The 12,418-nt window shown below is 38.7% G+C and overlaps 1 protein-coding gene across 1 annotated transcript in view; it reads left to right on the top strand.

Annotated features, from left to right (window-relative positions):
• Positions 1-12,418, top strand: part of LRP1B (LDL receptor related protein 1B) — a 1,070,902-nt gene that overhangs the window by 685,592 nt on the left and 372,892 nt on the right. The window contains exons 36-37 of the mRNA XM_065413676.1: positions 6,399-6,533; positions 7,114-7,243. Of these exons, the coding sequence (XP_065269748.1) occupies positions 6,399-6,533; positions 7,114-7,243 (265 nt within the window). The remainder of the gene's footprint in view (positions 1-6,398; positions 6,534-7,113; positions 7,244-12,418) is intronic.

The following is a 12,418-nucleotide window of genomic DNA, read 5'->3' as shown; positions in this document are numbered from 1 at the left end:
TCAGTCCTCCATTGTCACAGCTTCTAGGTCAGATGCTTTGTTTGATAGGGCTGTTTTACAGCCATTATTTAAATAGGGATTCCTATTAATCCCTTGAGGGGCAAGTACTATCCACTCACCTACAGTGGGATCTTTATGGACAAGAAAGTGGTTACTTATTTACAATAACTGGAGTTATTCAAGATGCCTTTTGCCATTTAGAATCCCAGACCCACTCTCCTTCCCCATTGATATAGAATCCTCACCCAAATTTCTATATTGGTGAAGGAGTTGAATGGTGGCAAGGCCTTTCTGCATTTTATACCCTCACTGTTGGTGATGCAAGAGTATGCAGGGTACATGCACAGCCCCAATGGACTCTGCTGTATGAAATATTCCAGGCTCCCATGAATGAAACACAAATATGTATAGAGGGATCTGTCTGGACAAAGGTTTCTCAAAGAGCTCCAATTACTCTAAAGTAAGTAACCTCTCTTCAGGTGTTCAGGAGGAGCAGTTTCAAAGCTGCCCAGGAAAAGAAGAGACCAAGCAAGAGATCCAGTACACCAGCACGTCTGAGCAAAGGGTAGCCCTGAAACACTTAGACACTCTGTGCTTGGCAAAGCTTCAGAGAGTACCACCACATTTTTTTTTCCAGTCTGACCTCTTATAGCCCATAAAGGAGATTAAATAGAATGTACTACATGGCACTGAGGCACTGGTAGTTGCTCTCAGAATGAAATTTGTTTGCAAGTGCCTCAATGGGACAAAAAACTTTGAGAGCTAGGGAGATTTATAGCATTTCTCATAGGCAGCTGAGATCCAAGAGTGAAAATCAAGCAAATATGGTATTTTTAGTGGGAAAAGAAGTGTGTTATTTTTTCTGGACAAATTCATTGGCAAGTAAAATTTCTCCATGAATTATCATTGCTTTTAATAAAATTGACAGCAGATAGTATGAATTTGTGGTTAATGCATCCAACCCCAAATAACTAAACAATGTAAAGAAAATATGTAAGATGCAGTAATTTTTCGATCATTGACAAATTTAGGCTTATATCTTGGAGAAGGTATCCCTTTGTAGTCTCCTGAGGTTCTGGAGGCCATGGAGGATCCTCCCTACTGTGAGCAGCTCTAGATGTGGAGTTGGAAAATGTACAGTTGGGGCTGTTGTCATGCATGCATGTAGGGCTGTTAATCATCTCCTGCTATGCAGGACTGTGATTTTTGGTAATGTGTAGTAGGACATAGTGGATGGATTTGAAGCAATGGGGTTCCCAAAGTGTGGTGGGATGATAAATGGCACACATCACTATTTTGGTATGAGCCCATTTTGCCAACAGAAAGGGCTATTTTTCTATGGTTATGCATATGTTGGTAGATCACCAGAGATGCTTCCCTGGTATCACTATGGGCTGATCAGGGCAGGTTCATGACATTCTTTAAGAATACAGGACTGTTCAGAAAGCTACAAGCAGGGACATTCTCTCTTGAACAGTAGATTATCATCGATGATACTGAAATGCCAATAGTGATTCTATGCCACCCAGGCTACTGCTTGTTCCCCTGGCTCATGAAGCCATTTGCCAGCCACCTTGACAGCACAAAGGAAAGATTCAGCTACAGTTCAGCAGGTGTTGAATGTGCTTTTGGCAAATTGAAGGGACACTAGCAGTGTTTACACACTATATTAGAGCTCAGTGCGAAAAATATCCCACTGATTATAGCTGTCTGTTGCGTCCTGCATAATATCTGTGAAGCAAAGAGAGAAGAACACCTGCCAGGGTGGAGGGCAGAGGTTTAGTAGCTGTTTGCGGACTTGGAACAGTTCAAGACAAGAACTTAGTGTGATGCTATGTGGTTAAGGGAGGATTTAAAAGAGCTCTGTAATGGAAAGCCATAGTGGTGTTCTGGACTGGACTGTTCTTTGTGCCTGGAGCTTTGGGTGCTGCTAGGAATTGTGTAGTGCTGCCTGTACTTTTATAAGTGTTTTTTCCTGAACCAATGAGTTATTTTGTGCTTGCCGTACATTTATAAATACTGTCAGATTTGAGTACTGCTGTGTATTCTGCAGTATGAGTTGTGAATTATAAAGATAATTTTATTCTCCAAAACCAGAAATTTATTGAGTGGCAAAAGCAGCATGCAAAAAAGCCATAGCCAATGCAACAGAGGGTCCTGTGGCACTTTTAAGACTAACAGATGTATTGGAGCATAAGCTTTCGTGGGTGAATGCCCACTTCGTCAGACGCATGTAATGGAAATTTCCAGAGGCAGGTATAAATATGCAGGCAAGAAGCAGTATGGAGATAACAACATTAGTTCAATCAGGGAGAGTGAGGTCCTCTGCTAGCAGTTGAGGTGTGAACACCAAGGGAGGAGAAACTGCCTCTGTAGTTGGATAGCCATTCACAGTCTTTGTTTAATCCTGATCTGATGGTGTCAATGCAGTAGAAACTTTTAATATAAATTAATGGAATAAAACTTTACAATTGGAAAGGCAGCAAACAAATTCTTCTATCCATTTGAGTGTACAAGTATAGTTTTTTGTGGCTTATACATATGTCAACCATGGTTCTCACCGGTTCGGGTAAGTGAAACTGTTTTGTTGTTGTTGTCCTCTGGTGTGGAATGGTGGGGGGCACATGTGGCATGGTGGAGGGTGTAGAGAGCTGCTATCATGTAATACTGAAAGGACGCTGGGATTTTTACAACTATAGGCCAACCAGGCTCTGCAGCATTTGGGTTTCTTTCCTGAGAAGATTTATTATGTCCTGGTGCATTTCTGTCTCCTTTTCCTGCTGGGACTCCTGGGACTTTTTCCTGTTCGCTCTTTCCTTCTCCAGGCTGTCTGCCATGTTGGCCCTTTGTTCGAGGCGTGATGCAGCACTGGCTTGCAGGATCTTGCTGAACATGTCCTCCCTAGTCCCTCTTCTTTCTCCTCCTCATCAGGGTCAGGCATTCTGTGGGTGTGGAGCACGCATCCTGCAAGGCCACTGATGAAAACAGACAGATGAAACCTTAGATTTACCATTACTATAGAAAGAGAAAGACAAATTTCAAAATTCCCTTTCCTTATTGCCATAAAACCTTTTAATAAAATGTGCTTATTGATGTGTCAGCTTTGGAGTGCCTACCCTGACTCAGGAGAGTTAGAGGCATGTGGGATTCAGCAGTTAGATCCAATCACACCAGACTGGGTTCTGTCTGGAGAGCGTGGCTGGATCAAGTCATGACAATATTCTTGCTGAAGCATATGAAGCATCTGGTACAGGCCACTACTAGAGAAAGCATGCTGGACTAGATAGACCACTGGGTTGATCCATTACAGCAGTTCCTATGTTCCTGTGAAATTCCAGTTCAGCATGAATGATTTTTGAATAGTGTTTTCCCAAAAAAGGTTATGAACATTTTCCAAAAGTGAGTACCTCATGTTTTAGTTCCCCGCTCACACACTGTCTTGTCTGAATTGTTTCCAGCTTTTTAGCACAAAATAAAATTCTACCTGACCTATAATCTGAATTTCAGACAGATTTGGTTTTCTTTGGCAAAGGTGTAGGGTCAAAATTGGAAAGTATTGCCTCAATGAAAGAGATTGGCATCTCTCCATGGTAAGCTCAAATATATTACGCTTTGTAATATAACCCTCATACCATATGACTAGGACCCTACCAAATTCATGGCCATGAAAAATGCATCACGGACCGTGAAATCTGGTCTCCCCCCATGAAATCTGGTCTTTTGTGTGCTTTTACCCCATACTACATGGGGGGGGGGGACCAGTGTTTCTCAAATTGGGTGTCCTGACCCAAAAGGGAGTTGCAGTGGGGTCAAGAGGTTATTTTAGGGGGGCGCAGTATTGCCACCCTTATTTCTGTGATGCCTTCAGAGTGGCAGCTGTTTGCCAGGTATCCAGCTCTGAAGGTAGCACTCTGCCAGCAGCAGTGCAGAAGTGAGGGCAATACCATACCATGGCATCCTTACTTCTGTGCTGCAGCCTTCAGAGCTGGGTGGCCGAAGAGTGGCAGCAGCTGACTGAGGGCCCAGCTCTGCAGGCAGCAGCGCAGAAGTAAGGGTAGCAATACCATACCATGCCATCCTTACTTCTCCGCTGCTTTCCAGCTACCTATGACCAACCATTAAAACAGCCACATATGTTATGCCAGTTGCTGCAAATGGCAGGGCAAACAAATCTTAACCTACATTTCTGAAATCCCTTTCTATAACCAGAAACTTTGATGTGTGAAAGAGTATCATTGTGCCCCTCCCTTTTAAAATATATTTTTATGTTTTCAGCCCCATCAGCTCAGAGCACTGAGGGGTTTATATTTTATTTTATTTTTATTTATTTATTTATTTCATTTTGTTTTAAATTGGAAGCTTGTTTCTAAAACTGTGTCTCATGGGCTTTCATACGCTGCTCTTTTGGCCCAGTTAGTGTGTCAGCATAATGTATGTATTTTCTTATATAAAGTACTATATACTTCCATTTAAAATGCAAATATTTATTAATTACTATAGTTTGAAAAAAGTCATGCTTTTAATACTAGGAATATTCTTTCCAGGTATTTTATCACATATATTAATATGTTTTTTTTTTAATTACCTCATAGATTTAGATCACTAAACTACTTACACATTTTCTATTTTGGAAAATAAGCATAACATCCTTGGTTAATCTGGGTGTTTTAAAGAACACAGTCAACATTTGTTTATTAAATGGCTTATTTAAAAAGATCAATTATCTGTTGTGCACACTTTAAATAGTATGCCTCTCCTTTTTTCTTTTAAAAAAGTTACTATTTTTTTTTTGCCCCATCTATGTTCATGCGAGTGTTTTTTTTGCTATCTCTGAAAGCCAGTCCAAACATGTTCTGCCCCACTTTTCACCCTAACACCCTTTCTGACTGTGTACCCGGGTACCAGCTGTTTGCTGTTTATACAGTTTCAGCTCTGCTATTTCATGGTCTGGGGAACAGGATGCACCATCAGCAAAACAGTGATAATGACTTTTCAGAAAGTGCTGTTAGTTGCACCAAGTAAACAAACATTTTCTCTGTAATCCTTCTGAGTTATGATCTTAAGAGTTATTTGTAACAATAGTAGATACAACATTTTCATGTAGTCTCATCTACCCAATATACTTTTGTAGGTAATTCACACACAATCATACACTGCCTCTCAAAAGCAGGATTTCCTTGTAAATAGAACAGCTTGAAATGGCTCTCTTTGTAAACTATACAATTCCAAATGAATTTGCACAAACTTTAGAGAGTCTAGTTCTACCTACTTTCTCAGTTTGAACCAGTTACTCAAGGCCATATTTGATTTTTTGTTTTTTTAAATTTTGGCCATATTTTATTTTTGGAGTTACAGGCCAAATGCATGTCCTTCTGACGTAGGACGTTTATGTGTTTGGGGTGGGTTTAGAGAGAATTTGGCAGCGGTGTCTGTGAGAAACTGCAGAAAGATGAACAGTTTGGCTTCAGTTTTTGAGCACAGAGTTGTACTTTGTTAGCATTCTGAAATTGGTCCACATGTATGTAAGTTTTGCTGTTGCTTTTGTTGTTTCATGTCTATTAGTTCATGAAAATAATTAGAGATATGTGCACAATGAAAATAAAAATAAACAGGGAAAGAATATCCTGGATCTTTATCAACTAGTCATTTCCGAGAGGAAATAACTCACTCCATAAGTCCAAGACTCTACTTGACCACTTTGAAGACAGAATTTAGCCATCTATTCAAATGAAATTGCAATATGTTTACAGTGTTAACTTAGAAGATGAGTCACAAGTTGTCAAATTTCTAAACTTCCTTTGTATCATTACATGAGTTTTTTTCACATCTTTATTAGATATACGTGATGATTCCAAACATTTTATCTGCATGACTGCCAAGGAGAAGGGGGTAGATGTAGGTAGTTCCCAATATTTGCCCCATAATATTTAAGAGCCCCAAATGTTGTTGAAATAATTATTTTTAAAAAGCTGTATTGGCATTAAAGAAATAACATTAGTACAAATATGAAGGTATCGCATTGGAAAGCATACTGTTGTGATATTAGTTGTAAATATACAGTAGTATAAGACAGTCCTTGTTCTCAAGATCATTGAATCTACTCTGATTTTCATTACTGGAAGATCTAGCCCATTGTACATTTATTTTTTAAATGGAGAAGATGGGGAAAATAAGTAGCTGGAGATGGGGATGGTGTTTAAATATTATTATCTTAATCCTGGGGTAGGTAATAATATAATAATATTAAAATTGTGAAGAAACAATGTAGTTCCTCGTGTGGATGATTGAGCAAAAATGTGAGGTTCATTTTGAGCAGAACATTTTTCATTGAATTATTCCCCAGTCAAGGTGATAGCTTTTACTAATTATATTTTTTCTGTCTGTATTTTTTTCCCCAGGAAATGACACAATTTACTGGACTGACATGGGTTTCAACAAAATTAGCAGAGCTAGACGAGACCAGACCTGGAAAGAAGACATAATTTCAAATGGCTTGGGAAGGGTTGAAGGCATAGCAGTGGATTGGATAGCGGGTATCACCAGTGCCTTTATTATTTCTTAAATACCTTTTTGATAGGCCTTTTTTATGCTAAAAAAAACCCCTACTTGATAATAGTAGTCTGCTGTACTTCTAGCCACAGAGGTGCATTTTTTTTTTTCTTTCTGCTTCACTCTCTCCAATATTCAGAGCCTCTGGATATGTTTTTTTCATATTGAAGATCACTCACTGTGAATTTAGCAAAAATCTCCCAAGAATTCCATAAGGTGGAAAAAATGGTTTTAGACATTCTCTTATGCTTGAAGACAGTTGGAAAATTAAAATGCCCCCTGTTTCTTAGGTGTGGAGTTTCAACTTTGTTTTGATACATACAGATTTGGTTTGGACCTTAAGATAGAAATGTTTGAAAGTAGGATTAAAAATTACAAATTTCACTTCAGTGTATGTTCATAATAACTATGTTTAATGAGAGAGTAATAAAACCTAAAAACATATTAAAACAAATACAGAACATTATTCTCTGCTACTATGTTTAATGCAGCTGAGATTAAACAGCAGCTGGTCTTTTAAAGAAGTAGTTTATTTTCTTAGTAATTTCTTGGTATTTCTCCTAGGTAACATATATTGGACAGATCATGGCTTCAACTTAATTGAAGTTGCTAGACTCAATGGCTCATTCCGATACGTAATTATATCCCAGGGTCTGGACCAGCCAAGATCCATAGCAGTGCACCCAGAAAAAGGGTAACTTAAATATTTCTATATCTTTTTTAAAAAATGCATGCTAATATTAAAACTCTATAATTAGTAAATTGGGCATTCATTCTGACATCTGTTTACTGCTAGAGTCTTCAATAAAACCAGACAAAGATTGTACTGTAAAAAACAGTTTTTATAAAAATTGGATGTTCTCATATACTGAGATACTTACTATGACATCTCTGTTTAAACTAAATATTACAGTCTACTTCCCTATTTGCAGAACAGTTTCCCTACTCTTAGACAGTCTTTTACCTGAAGGCTAGCAAGAGATCAGAAGTGTGCTTAATTTTTTTGAATCCTCTTTAAGTTTTCAGCACATTGTCAGAATACAAACTACCCAACTATAATAAGCCCAGTGTGGTGATGAACTATTAGAATGGTGTAATTCTTTGATGGCCATAAATATCAATGTGTTGGCCCCAATCTAACATCTTCTCCGCACCAAACAAGAAGATCTCCAATGTTCATGGACAAACTATATCTGATGAAGTGCTTAGGTACAAGAATAGAATGGTGGTGGCACAAAACATTCTTCAGATCCATCCACCAATTGCAAAGTGCTGTGGACTATGCTGATGCAGTAACAGATCCCCTTACCATCACAGCTGCACAGCTGTTGCCAGCAGAGGTGTTCTGGATTGTGTAAAGGAAACATCAGACAGAAACACTGACCACTACAAAGAATTCTCATCCTACTTTGAAGAAAATATCAACTATGAAAAGGACTTCCCGAGACAAAATATTCTAAATCACACCAGATTGCCCAGAGACATAGTTGAGTGACCACATATAAACAGAATCTGTGCCCTTCCTGACAGGCAAAGGCCAGTGGAGAACAACTGTGTCTACTGCTAATGCATTATCAATGTCTCTTTCAGAAAATTGAACTTGCCAACCTCCCGGAAAACACAAAAGTCCCTTAGAAAGTCATATATACGTCTATATATCTCATTTTCCACAGATTCAACCAACTCCCATCATAAGGAGATCACAATACCTACAGGAAATCAGCTTTTACATTCAGTCAGGGGAGTTCTTCAAAGTGGTGTGAAGCCTAGAGTGGTTCTTCCAACTTACCACTAAGCCTCGACATTCAGTTAGCATCAGTGATGGAAAATGACTTCTGAAACTGTTTTCTTTTCCTCCTGGATAAGGATCTAACAATAGTGATATATGTATTCTTCAGCTTGGATTAATATAATTCATTATAGCTTGCGTTGAAGGTGGAAGCAACCAGAGGTTTGAGCTAGTGCAGAATCTCAAAATCTGCCTCCTCAACATGACATAACTCCTGTGTTCAGATAACTCCACTGATGGCCTGTCTACTTCTGCTGACAGTTCAAGGCCTTGTTTCTTGTCTTCAGAACAACTAAGGGATCAGAACCCAGCTACGTGAGTGACCACATCTCTGTCTATGAATTGTCAGGACAGCTGCGCTTCTCTGGGACAAAGCACCTCAAAAAGCCCCGAATGAAGCACAGTAGAGTCAGATAAAGTACTCTTGCCCAAAGGGGCTTGTGTATTTAAACAAGCTCCAACTTCAGCTTAAATGTTTTAATGAAGATGTGACCACCATTATTTATATATTCCTCAAGTAGAATTACTTACGCCCGACTAGGGAAAACTCACAGGAAGTATTGTGCAGATTTATTTTACCTGGGGAGTGCCTGCAGGTTGCAGTAGTGAGCTCTATAAATAAATCCCCCACCTAAAAGAGCTTAGAAGTGTAGGAAAAGAAACAGTCAGCTACTCCCGAGTATTTGGGGAGGAGAGAGGGATTGTAGCCCCAATCTTCATTCTGCAGAGACATCTAAAATCTGAAACCTGCTTATGGGGGAGGGTGGATCCAGAGGCCTTGAGTGGGAATGAATGTTAAGGAGCTTTTTCTTTCACTTAAACCTGGAACCAGGCGTGTGTGTTTTGTGTTTCAATGCAAACATTTTTCACAGGCCGGTTCCTGACTGTCTCCTGTTTTAAATTACTAAAGGAATAAACCCTAAATAGCCATATAAGGAGGTAAAAGAGAAATGGCAGTGCTAAAAATGAGAATTTCCTTGTTTGCTATGCTAGGGGGGAAAAATCTTTGTACTAGATTACTGTGCCTTCTCTTTCTCTCCTCTAATCTTAAAATACTGTGATTTGGTGCAACGCAAAAGTATCTAGTATAACAAATGGCAGGTGAATTACTGTCTGGAGGATTTTGTTCAGCAATTCCAGTTGAAGTACAAGACAGTAGAAAAAAAAGAGAACAGTGTACTGTGTATGAAATGATTTATGAACAAATTCAGTAGTGGAAAGATTCTTTAGTTTCTGCAGTCTTGTTAAGCTTTCTAGGTTTCAGAGTGTGTTCAAAATGATTGAGGAAGTGGAGAATACGAAGGTACATAATTAGTAAGTGTTCCTCTTGTGGCAAGACAGTATATCCCAATTTGGCTGGATCTCTGTCTTTTATTCTAAGCCTCAAAAATGTCACTTGAGATAAATTCTGAAGTTGTAAACCTCTACCCAGCCCCAGACTGCACCTCTGTGATTTCTTCAGGAAAGAATGAAGTCTCTGGGGCAAAGGCAACTTTTGGATAGGTGGATGGTGGTAATAAATTTTTTATTATGTGAGATGTAGGCCTCCTTTCCTCACTCCTCCCCCTCTTGCCTTCTTTCTAGATAAACCTTTAATAGCTGCTTATACCCCAGCTCTATGTCAATGAAACCAAAGTTGACAGCTGCAAAAGGGAAGTGAAAATGGCTATTGTTAAACCCTTATAAGTAAAGTTGAGAGGGAAATTGTTTTCTTATCCCTTGAAAATTTTAGAGATGTTGAAAAATTTCTCATTCTGCATTAGGGAGAACCAGAGATCTTCCAATATTTTTTTCACAAAAAAACAGTGTGAGCAAAATCACAGAATAGCCAATAGTTCAGTGGTTATGGCACTCATGGGATGTAGGAGGGAGGGGAGAACCAGGTTCGAGCCTCTGTTTTCCCTGAAAAAAGCAACAGAGGGTCCTGTGGCACCTTTAAGACTAACAGTTAGTCTTAAAGGTGCCACAGGACCCTCTGTTGCTTTTTACAGATTCAGACTAACACGGCTAGCGCTCTGATACTGTTTTCCCTGAGTGAGTACAGCGACTTGTATCTCCTGAATCTGAGTTGTCTCCTAACCATTGGCCTATCAAGCCAGTCACTCTCTCTCTCTCTCTGTGGCCCAATTAATATTTAATTAGTTATACAAAGTGCAACAGCTCCAACAGGAGTGATCACAGACTATAACCCATTTGTTAGGGCACACACCTGTGATATGAGAGAACTGTGTTCAAATCCCTGCTGTCAATCAGGCATCTCCCCGGTCTTCTGCATCCTATGTGAATACAGGCAGGTATCACTGGGGGGGCTCTCTCTCTTTCTCTGGTTTTGAGCAGAAATACCATCATGGATCTCTGGGAAACATTCCTGAAAATTTTAATCAAAACAGCCTCTTTCAAGTTTGATGAATTGGTGTTTTCGGTCAAAAAACAAATTATCTTCAAATTCCCAAACAGCTCTATTTATTAATTCTGCCAGTCATAGCAAAATATAAACCATGCATAGTTCATCCCCTTCTGATAATGTTTCTAGATAGTAATGTAAACCATACTGAGTAAGTTCAGAAAGGTACCTTAGACCTATACGGTAATTTGTCTGCCTCACCTCACTTATGCCTGCAAGATGATATGGATTTGACTAATTTTGATTTTCTTGGATGAAGCCAAGGAGAAGGTTCCTTATTAGTTTAGGTATTTTAACTTTATGTACTTACCTAATTCACACTGAAAAATTTCGGAAATACTGAAGACTGATCCCTCTGTCCCATTCAAATTAACCTGAGATATTTCATATTAACTTCAAGTAGATTAAGCTTAACGTCATCCCTTTTCACCCTGTTGTTTCCTCTCTATATAGGGAAGTGCCATCTTCAGAGATCCACAAGATACGTACATTGACACCCTTCTGGGAAGGTCCTATACATTTTTCCACATCAGTTAGCAACATCTATTCTCTGTCATTCTGCTAGTGTTTTGATAGTGTATTTCAGGGCTTCTTTCCCTACAAACTTCTGGTTAGGAGTCCCAAATGAATTTTTACCTTACTAGATATGGTTTTTGTGTGTAACTGGAGTTGTCTCAGACAAGCAGTTAGCGCTCTAAGAGAAAGACTAACAAGTGTTTAGTTGAACTAAAGAATGGAAGAACTTTTTTTCTGAAGTCAGCATTCAATCTAACTTATATGTCAAGAAAATAATGCTGATTAAACATGTGAATACAAGTATAGTTAATCTTGGAGATGCTGATTGCTATTCCATAGTTAAAGGTGCATTGAAAATGTAGTTAAGGTGAGTTTTTAATGACTCATTTTTGGAACTTTTGACAGGTTATGTTTCTTTGGGTCCCTCTTTAGCTTAATATCTTAGAAACTTAGAAGTTACCTGATGTAGTTGCTAAATTCTATAGAATAAGATATGTATTATATTTAATATTTGAATAATAAAATATTATTTTTCATATTTGTCATTACGTCTTTCACTTATGACATGAAGTTTAAAGATGAATGCCTTTTACTATGAACAGGAAAGATATTTTACTACAAAGAAACTAGTATATGATGCTTTTAACCAGAGTGCCAGTTAAAATGGACCTCCTCTTTGTCTAGCCCCTTACAGCACCCACACTCCTCCTTCCCTACAGTTGTTGCTTCTGGCATCATTCCCTGCAACCCTATTTTAATGCTCCCCCAAAGTCAATCCAGCATCCATATTCTCACACTCTTGTAGATGCATTTAACTAATTTATATTAAATTCATTAATACCTCATTAGCATGCCAAGATATACAAGTGTTGCCAAAGTGATAGCCAGATAGGACACTCTGGTCTTTCTCACTTGTAGGTACAATCTGCCCAGGACAAACCTGAGTCAACTGGGGAGTTGATTGCCTTTACAAGCTTTCATTTGGTCAAAGAGTGTATGTGCACTCTTCGTGAGTTCAGGAGTTCATTTAATAAGTATATAATGTTGCATTTAGTGTGGAGCTACATTTTCAACAACACTGTCCACTTTATATATAGAACAGAGGAATCTATTATTAAACTCCATTTTGGCATGTTCTGAGTTATTGATAGCTATTTGTT

The sequence above is a fragment of the Emys orbicularis genome, chromosome 11 (genome assembly GCF_028017835.1).
Source record: "Emys orbicularis isolate rEmyOrb1 chromosome 11, rEmyOrb1.hap1, whole genome shotgun sequence".
Classification (NCBI taxonomy): Eukaryota; Metazoa; Chordata; order Testudines; family Emydidae; genus Emys; species Emys orbicularis.
The sequence above is the reverse complement of the archived record's forward strand: the minus strand, read 5'-3'. Positions and strand labels throughout refer to the sequence as shown.